Source organism: Chrysemys picta, chromosome 2 (genome assembly GCF_011386835.1).
Source record: "Chrysemys picta bellii isolate R12L10 chromosome 2, ASM1138683v2, whole genome shotgun sequence".
Lineage (NCBI taxonomy): Eukaryota > Metazoa > Chordata > Testudines > Emydidae > Chrysemys > Chrysemys picta.
The window spans coordinates 207,601,937-207,621,077 of NC_088792.1; the positions used below are offsets into that span (position 1 = coordinate 207,601,937).

The following is a 19,141-nucleotide window of genomic DNA, read 5'->3' on the forward strand; positions in this document are numbered from 1 at the left end:
CTCATTTAGTGTCTGATCCAATATCCATTACAGTCAGTAGGAATCTATTGACTTTAGTAGGAGTTGGATCAGACCTAAACAGAGCTTATTGTCTGTGGATCTCAAATTCCTTTGCAGAAGAGGGTAAGTACCATTATCACTGTTTTACAGATATGGAAACTGAAGCCCTGTAAAGTGATTTTCCCCAGTCACACAACAGGTCAGTGGCAGCGCTATGAATAGAACCTTAGTCTCCTGACTCCTACTCCAGTGCCCTGTCCAATGGACCACAATGCCTTACCTAACATAAAATACGTACTACAGAACCATGCCTTAGTGCATAATGCGCTAGCTTTATTCAAAAACAAAAAGCAAAAACAAACAAACTCCTGTCTATGCTGGACAATTTAAGAATCTATAAATTATAAAGATATTGGCCCACATTCACCAGTACACTGTTCCAGCAATGCAAAGCAACTGTAAAGCCAGCTTTAGCCAGGTTTAAGATTGCTTTGTACCACTGGAATGGAGCGAAACAGCTGGAGTGCACCCATGATTCTAGGCCAAGGTGTGTAACTGTACTCTCAGCAGGTGCTTGCACTCTTTCCACAAAAGTTGAAGTACAGCATGCATATTCACCCCGACTAGATAACACTAGAATGACATAAGCACCAAATCAATTATCAATGGACAGTTCAGACTTTTGCAAGTAATTTCCTTGATTTGTTTTAGCAATGTACAACTAACTTATTGCATGATCTCACAACAGAATACTCAATGTGGCTCTAATTTGTTTCAGCTGCCTTATGTTTGTAATAAAAAAGATAGTAAATCACGAACGAAGCTATAGCTCAGTACTCAGAGGCTAGAAAATTATACACGTTGTCCCGCAATACCCACAGAGAGATCCCAAACTTTAAAATCCCACTGACCATCTGAGCTCTGGTGATGTAAAGCTTGTTAGCTGTTGTGTTCTCACTAGATGTGGAAATGATTTACTGATGACCCAATGGTTCCCCACCCAGAAATCTCCGCCTCTCTTACTTACACTGGGGTTGGTGAACAGGGAAACTGGTTCCAGGCACATTTGTACTGCGCCTGAATAAACTGCTCAGTTCCATCCAGCACAGAGCAGCTCACGTTCTTGTTCACTATGTAGGCACACCAGTTCCTGGGAGAGGGTGACAAAAAGCAGGACAAATGCACAGTTAAAGGGGCAAACAATAAAGATTATTAAACCAGTGGCATGTCAAGTGTAGAACAAAAGCACCAGTCAGGAGACAGCCCTGCGTGACTGTAGCTCATAAAACCTTCTCCATGTCCTCTAGCACAAGCCTATGACCAGCTCTTTGGGCGCCCTGAGCGAAGTGTCAGCATCCACCCCGCAGCCCTCCTGCAGCCATTTCAAGCGTCGGGGCTTTACATTCCTCTCGCTCTGGCTCGCCCCGCTGCAGGCAGAGGGTCTCGCAGCATCTCGAACCCCCAGACTAAAGGGGACTCCCGGGGAGCCTCCCGCCCCCACAGCTCTGCCTCTGGAGTTGCGGCGGAGACCGGGGCCGAGAGGGGATCAGTCAGCCCCGGGAGCCGCAGCTGGGACCCTCCCGCTTGCCCAGCGCACGCAGGAGGGAGACGCACTTACTTGCTCCTGGCGCCCGGCCGGTTGTACCTCAAGTGCGGGGTGGCCTCGCTGAGCCCGCCGGCCAGAGACAGGAGGAGCGCCAGTGCCCAGCCCAGGGGCGCGACGGGTCCCGGGCGCAGCCCCATTGCGGCCGGCAGGGCAGGAGCTGGAGCTCCCCGCGCCTGGCTGGGGACTGGCGCCTGAGCGGGGCTGGAGACACCCTAGAGCGGACCGCGCCGTGCTGAGAAGCCCCCGCAGAGAGAGACTCCGCTCCTCTGAATCCCCCTTCGCGTCTTCCCGCTTCTCTCCTCTCGCCCCTGCACTTTCTCCCTCCGTTCTCCTCCTGCGATCCCGCACTGACGCAAGAGGCCCCCCTTCCGCCCTCCGTCCACTGGATTCACACCCCCACCCCCGACGGGTGACTCCCCTCTACCCACGCTTTGTCTGACCAAACTAATGCAAGGCAGGAACCCCCCACTCCTTTCCCACCGGGGGGGGAGGGGAAGGAAGGGGCAGGTCTTGATTACTTCATATTACTCAGTTGTGGAGGGTTTTTTTGTCTTCCAGAGAGAGCGTTTACCCATTATCTCGTCTGCACACACAGTCCCAGAGCCAGACGGGCCGACCCTTACAAACAGGCCCCACCCCGCCCTCTATTGGCCTGCACCTTTGGCAGGAGACCTTTGTCTTCTAATCCCCTAGGAGTGCACACGTGCTACTGTAAGATACTTAGGTACACAGGCAACTCATCTGGCATGTACCCACCACTCCCTCCCCACTCAGGACTGCCTTCCCCTCCCCGCCCCGCCCAGTTATACAAGCCAGCAAACAGTAACAGTGAAGGCTTTTGCAATCAATGCTTTATAAATTAATACTAGTAACTAATAGAGAAACTGCTCAGTCCAAAATGAACATTATACTCTATGTGTAGGGTGTCACATATCTCACACAATGGGAGTGCTACCATGCTACCCATACACCATGACCCCTTAAGGGTTGGCAACTTTCTAATCCCACAAAAGGAACACCCCGGCCCCCACTCGCTCCATCCCCCCTCCCTCCATCGCTCGCTCTCTCCCACCCTCACTCACTTTCATTGAGCGGGGGGCACGGGGTTGGGGTATGGGAAGGGGGTGAGGGCTCTGGGGTGGGGCTGGGGATGAGGGGTTTGGGGTGCGGGAGAGGGATACAGGCTAGGGCAGGGGTGTTGGGGGGTACAGGCTCCAGCTGAGGCCAGAAATGAGGGGTTCAGGGTGCAGGAGGGGCTCTGGGCTGGGGCCAAGGTTTTCAGAATGTGGAAGAGGGTGTGGGTTCTGGGGTAAAGCTAGGGATGAGGGGTTTGGGGTGCGGGAGGGGTATCTGGGCTGGGGCCGGGGGTTGAGGTGCTGGGGGGGGGGGAAAATACAGGCTCTGGGTGAGGCCAGAAATGAGAGATTCAGGAGGGGGCTCAGGACTGGGGCAGGGGGTATGTGGGAGGGGGCAGGGTCCCAGCGGCACTTACCACTGCTCCCAGGAAGCAGCCAGTGAGGCTCCGCATGCTGCCCTCATGCCCACAGGCACCACTCCCACAGCTCCCATTGGTCGCGGTGCCCAGCCAATGGGAGCTGTGGAGCCGGCCCTCAGGGCTGGGGTAGTGCACGGAGCCTCCCTGCCACCCATGCGCCTAGGGGCCGCAAGGACCTAGCAGCTGCTTTCAGGAGCCACACAGAGCTAGGGTAGGCAGGGAGCCTGCCTTAGCCCTGTTGCGCTGCCAACCGGACTGTTCTCTTTAAGGTATTACTTTGGAAAATGACAGGCTCATATTCCTATAATTCTTAGAAGATAATTTTTTGTCTTTTTGTTCTGTGTTTGCAGAGTGCCTCTCACAATGATGTCTTGATTTACGATTGGGGTCCCTAGGTGCTACTACTATACAAACAAATAAATCATTACCATCATAACATTTATCTTCACCTTAGTTCTTCTCATGTGGTCTGACATAACTCCTAACCTTACCTGAATTCCACCTGCCAATCTGCCAAAACCTACTGTCCAACTGCTTGGCTGATAAGGTCACCAAATCTGAAAGAAAATTAGCTTGCAAAACTATGAAGCCAAATCAGTCTTTCAGCAAATTTCTTTTCAGTAGTTGCTTCATTTGAAACTGCTGAACCCTTGCTTACCAGTAGAAAATTCTCTAAATTACAGGTGCATTGGAAGAGACCATCTAAGATAAGAACTATTCAAGATTACTGCCCTCTTTTTAATCCATTTAGGAATTATGGATGTCTTTATTGTTTCACCTAAAATAACAACATCCTTCCAACAGTGCTCCATAGCTGTTGTGGGAAAGACAACAACTGACTGATGGTAATAAATGATTTTACAAAGTTCAAATAATCTACTGCACCATGGTTTACACTTGCAGTACCATTACATTTTAGACTTAGTTATTTGTGCCAACAGAACTTCTTTGGAATTTCTCTTGAGTAAGGCAAGACAGAATCCAGCATGGTCCCAAAAATGTCATAAACACAACAATAAAGACTCTTTCTTTTTTTCCCCCTCCACTAAAGGAACTCCAACTGGCCCCCTTTCAAAAGGCTACTAGTAATATGTAAGAGTGGGCTGTCCCAAAGAGAAAATCATCAAACAATGGAGGACTGAGGTCATCTCTATCTTTTGAATGACTACACACTGCAAAAATGAATTGGATGATTTAAACAAAAATAAGACACAGTGGTATGTCTTTATACACAAAATATTTTGTTTGAATTTATACCCTGGTGAGTGAAAATGATTCAGGTGCCTCATAATAACCAGATAGCAGTTTCTACTTCTAATTTTGCATGAGGTGCCCTAACAACCCATAGCTTGAAACCTGGATTCTGTGATAAAACACAATATGAAACACAGTAGAACAGAGGGTAACTGTAAGCCTTCATTCATTAATCTCCTTGTCGTGACAAATAATGAATCAACTAACAGTTGCCTGAAACTTTCTTCAGAACTCCACCCTTAGGGGAAATGAGTATATGAGCATATGATCAAATGTATCTGCTGTTTTCTGAAATATCAGTGCTTCTAGCTCCTAGCCCAACAGTTAGAATCCTCATAAATGGTATGAGATGGGAATGATAATCCTTACTATCATTACTTGTTTATGAGAAGGAAATATGATACTTCATCCACCACAGACACAATGCATTTTATGATTTGCTTCATTGCAAAATTAAACATGAACCATAAAGTTTAAAAATGAAATCCTTTAGGGTTGTTCTCTTCCTACCAATGAAACCGAGACTGCATGGAACTTTGAACCTGAACAATATTCCACAGAATAAATAGCTTTATGCACCAGAGTGTAGTGGCTCAAAAAGCAAATAACAGCATTAAGATAAAAACGGTTACCTTCCTTTTGTAACTGTTGTTCTTTGAGATGTGTTGCACATATCCATTCCAATCTAGGTGTGTGCATGCCCCATGCACAGTTACCGGAAATTGTTGCCTCAGTGTTACCTGCTGGGGCAGGTCGAGTGCTCTCTGCTGCCGCACACCATTAGCACCAGTACAAGTGCCCGGCTGACCCTCAATTCCTTCTTTCTAGAAAAATCTGATATAGAGGGGTGAGAGGGCGGAGAATGGGCATGTGCAGTACATCTTGAAGAACAATAGTTACGACAGGTAGGAAACCATTTTTTCTTCTTCGAGTGATTACACATGTGTATTCCACTCTAGGTGACTCCCAAGAAGTTGAATGGGTGGAGAGATCAGAGTTAATGAACTTCTGAAGGCCACATTCTCCAGGTTAAAAATTCTCCTCTGTGGGAGGGGCTAATGAAGATTTCCCATGCACTGTAGGAATCGTCTTGGGAATTTCTACAAGTCTGAGATGACATGATAGATCCCAATAAGAATTGTTATGGTGTGAATGTTTCTGTCACGTGAAAGTAATATTAATTTTGACACTTGGATCCACCCCAAACTCTTTTAATAAAACCAGGTAGCCCATTAATATGTGCATCAGGGAAGAGAGCTTGAATAGCATCTTCAACATGCATCTGAGTCTAAAATTCTTATCTAGTGCCTTCTAGCCTGTTCTGTGATGCACAAAAATGATTTTTGTTGGATTAGCTGATATAAACCCATTGATAATTTGTTGGCATTGAGGCCAATTCTAGATCTCTGGCCAAATTCTTCCATTTCAATCCCATTAAAATTCTTCTAACTGCAGTTCTTCTTTGAGTGATTGCACATCCACATTCCACTCTAGGTGTGTACGCACCCCCCGCTGAGTCACCGGAGATTTTTCCGACAGGGCCATGATGGCAAGGTCTGCACCGTGGCAAGCATATCTGGTTTCCCTTTTGACTGTACCGAAGAACATGTTGAAATAATCCAGCAGGTTCACTCCTGTGTGCTGGCAATTGCCTGTGGCACTCCTGTAGCAGCAGCAATTGCCTCCGGTGTGGTTGGTACCAAGATAGTATTGGTCCTGTGTGATGCTGCAGATATAGAAGGCTCTTCTGGTACCAGACTCGATGGTGCCTGCATAGGTGCCAAAGTCAATGATGTTGCCTTCTGTTATACTGAGGCCGGGGAATGCTTTAGCTTAGATAGCACTCTACTCTGATCCCCGTGCCTGGCTGTCTTCGGTGTCGAGAATTGCCCCCTTTTGGCAGGCTGTTTGATGCCTTTTTCTAGGCACTGGGGATGGTGATTGGTGCCGGGATTCAAGCAATTTACCTACCTGTCTTCTATCCAAAGACTCCTGTAAATAGGAATGAACAATGTCTTCACTCATTGGATGTTAGATGGGCTCTAGTTTTCTATATAGAAAGAACTAAACCATTCCGATGGTCCACCCAACTGTTCGTATCTGTAGCGGACAGGATGAAAGTCTCCCAATCTCTTCTCAGACAATTTTGTCCTGGATAATTTCATATATTCACACTTGTTATGATCAGGCAGATGTTAACTGCCAGCTAACCTGATTGCTCATTCCACAGAGTCACAATCATCCTTCACAGCATTCTTAGCGCAGATCCCTATTCTGAACATTTGTAAAACAGCAACCTGGCCATTGGCGCACACGTTCTCCTCCCATTATGCCATCACTCAGTATTCCAGAGATGATGCCAAATGTGGTTGAGCTGTACTGCAGACAGTCCATTTGATAACATTGGGTCTACATAGTTGGGTATGTATACACAATAGTTAGACCCGGGGCTAAAAAAAAAAAAAAAAGGATCAAAGTGACACTGCCAGTTCTAATTTGCTGCAAACTTTAGGTTTTATAGATATACATTTATAATACTTAAAAACCATAGAAATGTTTCCATTAAACTTTTTTATTCAAATTCCAGTGAAAATAGTTTTATAAAACAAATAAGCAATCCTCCACAATGTTTGCAACCCAACATTCAGCAGCATGCTATTGCACGATAACATGAAAGTGATCAGAAATGGACAAGAAGCAAATGCAAGATTTCATTGCCAAAGTAGGGAGAACTGCACAAAGTAGATAAATACAATAAGTACTGAATCATGGATTATTGTTTTAAAAATTGAATGTTATTTATAACAAATTATCCTTAATTACAGGGTGACTGTATCCATAAAACTGATGTCTTTGTATGTTCTGCGTACTGTACCTTTAATTTGTTAAGCATGCTCCCTGTGTGCATATTGCAGCAGACAATTACTTTTAAAGTTCCTGGTTCCTTTTTCCAAAAACAAAACGATTCCTAGAAGCTTGCCACAAAAATTTACCAAAAGAATGGATGTGGGAAGCTTTTTTAAAATGGCCAAAAATTCAAAGCTGTGATTTGAAACCCTTTTAGTTAAGCAGGTGCAAACCTCTGGCATGTATGCTCTTATTTTCATTTAAACCAGACTCATTTTAGTCTAACTTATAATCGGAATCAACTTAAGCTAAACTGCAATAACCCCTCTTAAACTGAAATGAGAGTATCAACAAAGGAGTTTGCTCCACTTTAACCAAGTAGATTTAAAAACTGATTTAAAGTAAACAGATGCAACTTTCTTATATAGACAACTCCCAAGACTATAATGCTCAACAGCTTACTTGGTTCCTGAAAAAATAGTTGTCTTGGCTTTCCAATTATGTGTTTTTAAGGATGTATTTAATATTTTTGACAGTTTCTCAGCTATTTACACTCCAGATCAGTCTGGAACCTCTATTCAAAGGTAAATCCTATCTTTGGTTCACTGGTGCACATTTTAAAAAGCTTGTAATGTTCTTACAGAAGTGTGTGTTTAAAATAAAACATAACAAAATACAATATTGAGAGAAACATGGTATAATGTAAAAACTCATTAGCAAAAAACTCTGACCTCGTACCTAACCACACTCAAAAATGGCAGTGTTTAGAATAGGGTTTATGGAAGCCAACTTATTTCTTTCTGACATAGCCAGCTGGATATAAAGCAATATATATTTGGATTCCAGTTTTTCTCTGGTTTCCACACCATAGTATCCTGTAGAACATACTGCTACTTTTTTTCTGTAAATGTATGATTTAAGTTATACTAGTTGTCACATTCAGAAATGAACGTTTTTAAAAAAAACAAGAACGGGAAGAAATTAAGGAAAAAACTCTCCTCTCTAGTCTGCACTTTTAAATTGCTTCTTATAAATGTTATGCGCCTTTCTAGGAGTTACACTCAAAACTACAACTCATACCATAGACTGCAGCTTTCTGCTGAACATAGCAGAATGACAGCTCAAGGGCATTCACCCACTTCAATCAGACACACTCATGAGGGGGAAGATTAAGACTAACTGGGGGCTAAAAATATGTAATCCTCTAAAATCCATTGTGGTCCCCCAAACAGACTACTTATTCCAGACAGGCACATGCATCATTGGACAGATTCTTCCGAGTAACCACTCTCCTCTTCCTGTCCCAAAGAGGTTCTTATTATTTATTATTCATTATTCATTATCAACAATGAACAAATATAGGGTCAGATTGTGATATGCTTACTTATGTGTGAATTGTCCCTCTAAATTCAATGGGACTACTTATGTAAGGCTATCATAATCTGACCCATACAGAGGATCACGCAATCCCTACCCCAAGGAGTTTACAGTCAAAATTAGACACAGTCAGCAAAAGATACACAGGATGTACTACATGAAACTCCAGCATTCAGACTAGTGATCTAAGTTCCCTCTAAGCTGCACAGCCACGCAGCAGCCTATTAAGCGCCACATAGGCGCTCAGGGCTGTGGTAGGGAGAGATGCCTTTCCCCCAGCCCTGGACCTGTTGCGGCTGGAGGAGAGGCACCCCTTCCCCAGCCCCAACCCAGCCGCAGCTGGAGGGAGAGGCGCCCCTCCCCCAGCTCCAACCCAGCCCCAGCTGGGGGAGAGGAACCTCTCCCCGCAAACCCAGGTGCTGTTGCAGGGAGAGAGAGCTGGGGGGAGTCTTCTCTCCCTGCTGTAGCCCCAAGGCAACCTGCACCCCAAAACCCTCATCCCTGTCCCCACCCCAAAGCCCATACCCCTAGCCGGAGCCCTCACTCCCCTGCACCCCAACCCTCTGCCCCAGCCCTGAGCCCCCTCCAACACTCCAAATCCCTGGACCCCACTCCGCCACATCACCTCCATACTGGTGCACATAACAAAATTCATTCCGCCCATGGATGTAAAAAATTAGAGGGAACACTGCCAGTGATACTGATCTTTGGTGATGCTTTGTATTCACCTTTTGTCAGCTGATTATCACTGAAAAGCTTCATGGAAGGTGGAAATTTTAAGAGCAGTTTGGATGAAGCTCAGGTGGAAGAGGAGGGTGTTCCAAATGTAAGGGGCATCATGAAAGTAGACACAAAAATGAGAGTGGGAGAAAAATACAAAAGGGGAGTCATGGGATTGGGAACAAGGTATGGGAGAAAAATAGGCAATGAGAAGGGGAGTAGACAAAAGTGAGCAAAGCAATGTAGGAAGGGGCAGACTTGTGCATGGCCTTGAAACAAAGGATGAGAGGCTGGGAAATTGAATAGGAAAGCAGGAGAAAGCCAATGAAGGGACTGAAACAGGAGAATGGCAAATCAGAAAGGTAGCAGGAGTAGAGGATACAGATTTTAGCTGCAGCAGTTCATACAGACTTGAGGACCAGAAGGCAAGATGCTGGTGTCAGAAGCAAGAAGCTGTAATAGTCAAGGACAGGAGGCAGGGTCTTCATCAGGTGCAGGTACTTTGGCATATTCTTACCCTTTATATATGCCAAAATACAACTATGAGAGAGGACAAAGACTTTTATGTCACCATTCAGTTATCTGAATAATTGTATTGTAGCTGGGGCCTTGAAAATACTTTTTCTAACGCGATTTTCCACTTATTCTGATTGATTATGAAAGCACCTGCTAAATATTCCCTGGGCCCCCTCTAGGGGGCTCCTCTATTTAGGAGCTAACTGTTCAAAGACTGAAGGTTAAATACACATTACGATGGAAGAGTATATACAAAGAAATATTTCAAAAGAGAAACTGAAACTAATAGCAAACCTGGAAAACCGAAGGTTTATATATATATGTTTTGCACCTCTGTAATAAATTACTGTGCACATAGAAAATGTTCTCTAATCTCGTATTATTTTGTACTTGTAAATGTTTAAACTGGGCCGTATACAGATTCATATACAGAAGGGTCAATGTTGGCAAGAATTTATTTTAAAAGAGATGAATGCAAAGGCAGGTATTTTTCAAAATAATATAAAGGAGATAAGGCCAATATCCTCGAAGTTATTTAGGATTTCAAATAGAATGAGGTGCCTAAATACCTTTGATGATCTGGACCTAAGTGCCCCAAATGAGCTGATATTCACTCCCTCTCATTCTTCTACTTTCAATGGGAAGTATAGGGGAATTGGGATGTCTACATCTTTTAGGCTCATTTGAAAATCTCAAAGAAAATCAAAGATACTCAATTGAACAAAATTGATTATAGTTATTGCTGACATAGTTGTAACAGGCACGAGATTATGTCTAAAAATTGTTTAAAAAAGCCTTACACCTAAAAACGGGGGTTTGTTTGTTTGTTTTGTATCATTTTGCTTTGCTTGTAACTGCTTCTAATAGCACTTTCCATTTTTAATCATACTAAGAAAATTAGCACCTACTATACATATAAGGAAGAATTGTTTTTTGATTCAGTCAGGTACTTTATCTACGAACTTATAGATGGATGTTCATGTGTTTTTGTGCAATAAAAGACTGTGTATGAAAGTTAAGGGCTGAAGAATTAGGCTGTGAATTGATCACATGAATTATCCAAGATGAAAGTACAGACAACAATAGCCCCAATTCTGCATTGTGCACAATCCCACTGGTATTAATGAGAATCCGCAGTAGCAGAAACCAATGCAGGATTGGGGTCTTTGTGTTTTACATTATATTAAGACATTAACTGATTTGGCACAACACAGCACATATTTAGGGAAAAGACGATGTATTGAGAACTGTTTTCCACTTACAGTGGCCTTGTCTATCCTTTCTTTCCAACACCGAGAGAGAATGATGGGTTTTAGAGAGAGAGAGAGAGAGAGAGAGATCTCCTAACCAGTAATCCCAAGACACTAAATTATCACCAGTAAATTGTCAGTCTTTTCTGGCAAGGAAGAACAGCCCAGGCTGTACATTAATATCCTCATGTGAAGTAAGCATTTATTTGTCAGTATTTATGTCAACAAGGTTTAGAACACTCAGGGGATTTCAGTACTGTCTATAAATTACTTACAATAGAACAACTTTTCAAACCTAGGCCAGTGATGAACTTCCTCTCTCCCACCTGAGACAGAGTTATTTCCTGATGCTATTTCCTTTCATTCTTCAGATACCTCTTGTTCTTCAAACATACTTCCTGGTGCGGATTGTACTGATGGTCATTTCAATCATGCACTAACCTCTGTCATCCTTATTTTGTCTTTTTATTGTTTAAAGGAAATATCCGTAGCCTATAAAGGATAGGTCTTCTTATCGCTTTGGATTAGCAACAGCTGCAGGAATGATTAGCAACAGCTGCAGGTCATTGTTTTAGAAGATAACTTTCAAACAGCATAAACCACTGATACGTATTTTGTACAGTGGACTGAAAATCATTTGATCAAATACCTTAACTAAGTTAACAGCATTATAGGACAGAATGTAGTAGCGCTGGAATGAATTCATTATTTTAGAGTTTATTCAAGAGAGTGAAGAGTTTATGTATGACTGCACCTACTCAGGAATGAACTCAGTCATGGATTCAGTTATTACTTTTTGGAATGTTGTATTTTCAATGTTTAAAATGTTTTATTTACACTGTCTACTATACTATACTACTATGAGTCACCTTTATATCAGCATAACGGCGTCTAGAAGATGTACCAGTATTAGAACTAGTTGGGAATTTTCCATTGGAATGAGTTTCCAATGGAAAATGCAGTTTCCGCAAAAATCAAAAATTTCCATGGGAAAATTGTGATGTGCAAAAAAAAATAAAAATAGACTTCCCAATAAGAAAATTGAAATGAAGTACAAAGACAATGAAGACTAAGTCTCTAATCAATTAATAAAGTCAACATTCTCCATCCTGCTCCCATGTTAACTATGGCCCACTGCCTCTATGTATTATTCTTTAACTCCTTGTATGTTTTCTCAAGTTATTAGCCATTTGTTATTGTCTGCAGTGTGTTATAGTAGGAAGCACCTCTCTCTCCTTTCTCTCTAAGTTCCAATACCATGGCAACTCTCCTCTAGCCTTCAGCCTTCCCAAAACCCATGGACAGCTCTATGGGTAAGCCACAATTGGTCACTTTTAAGTGACTTGAAACTCTTCCTTCTCTCTGGCAGACAAAAGTGTGTAGCCTTCATAATTGCTTCCAAGGCTCTAAAAACATTTTGGTACATTCAGAGTTGTACAAAAGAAAGAAATATATACATATTGTGGCCAAGACACTGAATCACCTGGAGAGTGAACTAGAGAGTGCACCAGGGGGAAGAATCCTACCTCAGATTACTGGAGCCTCAGGATAGAATATCAGGGTTGGAAGGGACCTCAGGAGATCATCTAGTCCAACCCCCTGCTCAAAGCAGAACCAATCCCCAGACAGATTTTTGCCCTGATCTGTAAGTGGCCCCCTCAAGGATTGAACTCACAACCCTGGGTTTAGCAGGCCAATGCTCAAACCACTGAGCTATCCCTCCCCCAGCTCTTGCTCTATCATTTATTAGTAAAAATGTTGAAAGGAATATTATGGTTTTAAAAGCTCAAGTTTGAGTGCAGGATACTGAGACAGCTAAGTGACCCCGAATGACTCAGTCCTGCTTCCACTGAAATCAATGGCAATCAGATCAAGTTCTAGGGTGACCAGATGTCCCGATTTTATAGGGACAGTCATGATATTTAGGGCTTTTTCTTATATAGGCCCATATTGCCCCTTAACCCCCGTCCCAATTTTTCACATTTGCTATCTGGTCACCCTCTCCAGTCTATAGGCGTGCCCAAGATTTTCAGAAGTAGATGTCAAAAGTTAGGCCCCTAAATCCATATTTAGGAGCCTAAACAAGTGGCCTGATTTTCAAAAGTGCAGAGCAACCAGCAACTCCCATTGAAGTCAAAGTGTGCATTTTGGTCTATGTGTATCACTTTACTTTACAAAAACAAACAAATAAAACCCCCAACCTTTCATTCCCAGAGGACCATTCAAAATCTGATCCTCACATTATGTTATCTTCACTTTATGGATGAAGAGAGGTTATTTCTGTAAAATGGAAAAAAGTTTACTGATAAGTTTTGTTCCTGAGGGTGGGATTTCCATGTATTAATCCTAGCTCCTTCTGTTTCAGTGAGTTAATTTAGACAACATATACAAATCCAGTTGCTTTTAATAAAAATGTGGCTCTTGCTTGATGTTTATATTAGGATGAGTAACTTCTCATGGTGCAGAGATGGTTTACATTTTTTTCCAAGTTTTGTAAGATGTAGAGCTTGTCTTTAGGGACCCAATTTTTCCTAGGTGTGAGCCCGTTGCCTCTCAGTTCCTTCTGAATTGTGAAGCCGAACTCCACAGCAGAGGGGGTGGAGGGTGGGAGGTAGAGCACCCATAGGGACAAAACATCTCGAACTCAAATTACTGATTTAAATAATTGCACAGATTAACTAAGGGCAGAATATAACCTTTTGTGACAATTGTATGGTAGAGTGTTTTAGACAGAAGACGTAAAATAGACATACACGTTGACTATTTCTATTACAAGCATAATAATGTACATTGTGTCCTAAAGGACATTTAAAGGGTATAAAAATAATTCAAATGCTTGAAGGATTATGGGAATTACATATCCATAGTACAATTTGTTGAAATGATTATTAAGGGGAATATGATAAAATGTACACATACTGTATTTACACATACGTCTGAAGAGTGAAACAAAATAGAAAGTAATAATTTTGGATGGTACAAAAGGATAGGATTAAGAGTAATGGGATGAAACTGAGTAAAACAAAAACACAGAAACAATATCAGGAAACTGTCCTAATTATTGAGATTTTATTCAAATGTGAAATAGTCCCCTCCCACCCCCAAATGGTGAAAGCCCAGTTATTTGAGTCTTAAAACTGGACTGGACTTTTCTGCAGAAAAGGACCTGGGGATTACAGTGGATGAGAAGCTGGATATGAGTCAGCAGTGTGCCCTCGTTGCCAAGAAGGCCAACGGCATATTGGACTATATTAGTAGGAGCATTGCCAGCAGATTGAGGGAAGCGATTATTCCCCTCTATTCAGCACTGGTGAGGCCACATCTGGAGTATTGCGTCCAGTTTTGGTCTCCCCACTACAGAAGGGATGTGGTCAAATTGGAGAGAGTCCAGCAGAGGGCAACAAAAATTATTAGGAGTCTGGGGCACATGATTTACGAGGAGAGGCTGAGGGAACTGGGATTATTTAGTCTGCAGAAGAGAACAGTGAGGGGGGATATGATAGCCTTCAACTACCTGAAGGGGGGTTCCAAAAAGGATGGAGCTAGGCTGTTCTCAGTAGTGGCAGATGACAGAACAAGAAGCAAGGGTCTCAAGTTGCAGTGGGGGAGGTCTAGGTGGATATTAGGAAACACTATTTCACTAGGACGATGGTAAAGCGCTGGAATAGGTTACCTAGGGAGGTGGTGGAATCTCCTTCCTTAGAGGTTTTTAAGGTCCAGTTTGACAAAGCCCTGGCTGGGATGTTTTAGTTGGGGTTGATCCTGTTTTGAGCAGGGGATTGGACTAGATGTCCTCCTGAAGTCCCTTCCGACCCTAATTTTCTATGAAAACATACGTTGTATGTGCACTCTCGATCAGAGCCTGCAAAGCTGCATCCAAAGGCCTGCGCCTGTGCAGAGCAATGCCGCATGCTCTGAATGAGGGCATATATGAAGATATGAGTCCGCTGCCTCTCAGTTCCTTCTCAATTGTGAAGCCGAACTCCAGAGCAGAGGGGATGGAGGGTGGGAGGTGGAGCACCCATAGGGACAAAACATCTCAAAGAATTCAAGTTATTGTAAGATAAGTAACCTCTTTTCCTTTTTGGAGTATATGTCCCTATAGGTCCTCCCGCTTGGAGACTTCCAAGCAAAGTCAATGAGGAGATAGGTGCTGAAGAGGTAAGTCCAGGACAGTTCAAAGCACTGCATTGCCAAAGGAGGTGTCATCTCCGGAAACAGGTACGATAGCAAATGTTTGGCAAACCAAACCAAATAGCAATCCTGCGGATTTCTGTAATGGGAATATCCTTCAGTGGAGCTCTAGATGTGGACTGAGTTCTAGTGGAATGTGCTGTTATTCCATGAGGTAGCTGCACCCCAGCATTTTCATACCAGGTCAAGATGTAATCTGAAACCCACTTAAGACAATCTTTGTGTGGAAGTTGGTTGGCCCTTCATCTTCTCTGCAATTGCTACAAATAGCCTGGGAGAGGCCCGCAATAGTTTAGTCAGGTCCAGACAGAAAGCAAGGGCCCTCCTAACATCTGGTGAATGAAGGCTTGATTTTTCTCTGGAGGCATGAGGTTTTAGGTAGAAAACTGGCAAATTTCCTGGTTAACATTATTTTCTGAGGAGACCTTTGGAAGGAAATCAGGATGGGGACTTAATATAACCTTGTTCTTGTAAAAGATGGTATTTGGTGGTAGTCACACAACAGGCAATACAGTTGAACGTACTGCTTGATGCCCTCAACTAAACTGTCAGAAATGACTTGTAGAGAGAGGGGCTGACTGGATAGAAGTAGGGGTGGGAGGCCCCTGTTTCTGTGGTCTGGCCTTTCTCCTGAAGTGCTATGGAGGCTTATGGAAAGTGTGCTGATGGTACTGGAATAGTCTTGATCTTTGAGTGGTTTGGGATCTACTAAACCATCTTCTCGTTGCAGGCACAAAAATCCCCTATGACGGCTCTGGAGTCCTTGAGCATGTGGAGAGAGGAGTTTAATATTCACTGAAGAACATAGGCCCCTACTAACAAGACGGCTTTCACTATGTTTTCAACTTCTCTTGGAAGGACCAGCGCAGAATTCTCTCCTCTGGACCACCACGGCCAGGGACCTGGAAGCTGTATCAATGAATCTAGAGAGTTTGCAGGGAGCTTTCACAACCAACTTCTCCTTCAGTGATGACAGACTGAAATTGATCTGTCTGGTCTCGTGGCAAGTGCTCAATTTGGAGTATGTGTTGAAATCATATTTTGCCATCCAGACCTGGTAGTTGGCAATGTGCAACTGGAGAGCGGCTGATAAGTAGCTCTTCCTTCCCAGCAGGTCCAGCCATTCAGTTTCCTTGTCAGATGGAGATGGCCTGGTGTCCAGATCCAGTTCCTCTCATTGGCCACATTAAGGGAATTAGGTAGGGTTGGTGAAAAACTACTCCATTCCTTTAAATGGGATGTAATATTTCTTATCTGCTCACTTATACATTAGTGGAATTGTAGCAGGTGTTTTCCACAGGGTATGTGTGGGAGGAGATAAAGCCTCATTGATGGGTAGGGCAACCTTTCCCTGGGACTTGATGTCCAGGATGTCCATCAAGGAATGTTCTGACTCTTGGGACTTCCTCTAGTGAGATCTGAAGGCAGTCCACTAGCCTTTTCATGGGATCCTGGAAGATCTTAAAATCACCAGTATAGAAGGGCTGTGGTGGCACTACTGCCTTGTCCAGAGATGAAGAGGACATCCCAGATGCAGGGTGAGAGCTCCTGGGCCTCAGACTCTTGCTCCTCCTGTGTTTCATCCGGTACCAGAGAAGTGTATGGTACTGAAGTGCGCAGTACTATAGAACACTCTTTATGTGCCAGTGGTTGGCATGGTACCAATGAGTGCCAATGCTGTCTCTTAGCCACCTGATGGAGTTGGTCGTCTTTGGGCCTCAAGGGTCCCAGTAATCCCACTGTGGGGGGATGGGGAGGAGGAGATAAGGGAAGCGATCCCAGTGATAATCAATACCTGGGCCTACAATGTATGGTAGGCTCCCTAGGATCGTCTTCATGACTGGAACTCATTGGGGTAGGGTGTTATACCAATAGAATAAAAACCAGCAGGATCTTATTAAGAGGGATAAGGCAAAGATGCCACATTTATTGTAAATATACTGATAAAGCAAAAGATAAAAGTAAACAACGTTGTTTGATTACTTATTTCTTATACACACACACACACACACACACACACACACAATCATTCATTCAAGTTCTGTGTAGGTGTTATAGTTACCAGCTTAGAAGTTGCTCATGCCAAGTTACTGGCCAGGTATCTTGGTCATGAGGATGGAGCCGAGTCTGTGTCAGGTGCACCTGATGCTCCTGGAGGCTGGCACCAGAACCAGAGACTCAAAGTTATCAGTCTTTAGAGTCCACTCTTATAGGAATTAATTCCTATGTTAGTCTATGGGAACTCAATCAGCAGATGGCACATTCCTGTCCAAAGTGGCACATTCCTGGTGGCTCCACACTGTCCAAAGTTTGTGTTTCTCATCCTTCCAGGTGATGGGGTGGATCCCAGTTTACCCTCCGGGGGTTTCTGGTCATCCACTTGACACATTCTTCGGCCGATGGATACTCCTTTTCTAGGCTGGCACCTCCCTAACCATTCATGTATATCAAGCATTCATCAACATACATTCCATATCTTAACCATATTTTAATTTACTGTCTCCACCACTTTCGGGGTGTGTGCTAATTCATTTGAGACTCCTGGCCCTTTAATCACAGAGGGTGGGGGTCTGTCCTAGCAGCCGTTGAATGAAGTGAAAGTCACTTAACAGCTTATAGTGTTTGTTTACATTGTATCAATTACTTCAAGAACAAAGTCAATTAACTTGTTTGTAAGTTTTACATAGTAGTAAAGTATCTTTCACAGGATAGATATAATCAATGGTTTCTACAGACAGTAGCTTACAAGTTTTAACAGAAGACCCAAAAGATTTTTGTACTTGGTGAAACTGTTGGATTTTAAAGTGTGGGGGACAAATTATGAGGGGGTCACTGTCACTTGGGGGAATCACTGTTAGTACCTTCTTTTATATCCCTACAAGGGTAGTATAGTACTAGGATGGATCCCTATCCTGAGATCTCTGAGTATGAGGAACCTTAGCCTGAACTAAGGGTAGAGGTGAGATGGAGTTCTGATGTCCTAACAGTGATTCTCAAACTTTTGTATAGGTGACCCTTTTCACATAGCAAGCCTTTGAGTGCGACCCCCCCCCTTATAAATTAAAAACACTTTTTAATATATTTAACACCATTATAAATGCTGTAGGCAAAGCGGGGTTTGGGGTGGAGGCTGACAGTTCGCGATCTCCCATGTAATTACCTCTGAGGGGTCCTGACCCCCATTTTGAGAACCCCTGTCCTAACAGGTATCAAGGACTGGAGACTTAAACAAGTCTCAGGTTGCTGCTTTCTTAGCGATACCACAGATATGACAATGGTAGATCTAACCAGCATTGGCGACTCAGGCTCATCAGAGATAATGAGATCCTCTGAAGAAAGGAACCTGGAAGGATGCTGAGGGCTCCAATAGCCTTCACACACAGTTTGGGTTGGTACTGGCTGGTGAGACAGAGGCTGTTGTGGTACCAACATCTCCCCTTTCAGAGTCATCTCACCTTTCAGAGGTCTGGTGAGATACCAGTACTGGTACATGGATGGTAGCCCTGCATGTCTTGCGGTGCCACAAGGAATCAGAGGGTGCCACCACAGTAGTTGCTCTGGTGTAGGTATATCAGAACAGTGTTTCTTTTGGAGTACTGACACTTCAGTACTGGACTCAGTCAGAGCCTCTATTGTACCTTAGAGAAGTGGTTCCCAAACTTGTTCCACCGCTTGTGCAGGGAAAGCCCCTGGCAGACCGGTTTGTGTACCTGCCACGTCCGCAGGTTCGGCTGATCGCGGCTCCCAGTGGCCGGGGTTCACTGCTGCAGGCCAATGGGAGCTGCTGGAAGCTTGACCCCTGGCTGCTGATTAGAGGGTCCCTGAACTAGAACCTGGAGCAGTGGGCAGGCTCAGGATCCCCTTCCAGCCATTGGGGTGGTA

General features: G+C 43.7%; 1 protein-coding gene across 3 annotated transcripts in view; it reads right to left on the reverse strand.

The window, feature by feature from the left end:
* Positions 1–1,960, reverse strand: part of EMILIN2 (elastin microfibril interfacer 2) — a 104,478-nt gene extending 102,518 nt beyond the window's left edge. For all 3 annotated transcript variants that reach the window (XM_042854791.2, XM_042854792.2, XM_005310381.5), the window contains exons 1-2: positions 1,619–1,960; positions 1,028–1,150 (exon numbers count right to left, since the gene is read on the reverse strand). In XM_042854791.2, coding sequence (XP_042710725.2) covers positions 1,028–1,150; positions 1,619–1,743 — 248 coding nt within the window. In that variant the 5' untranslated portion in view covers positions 1,744–1,960. The remainder of the gene's footprint in view (positions 1–1,027; positions 1,151–1,618) is intronic.
* Between the last annotated feature and the right edge of the window lie 17,181 nt (positions 1,961–19,141).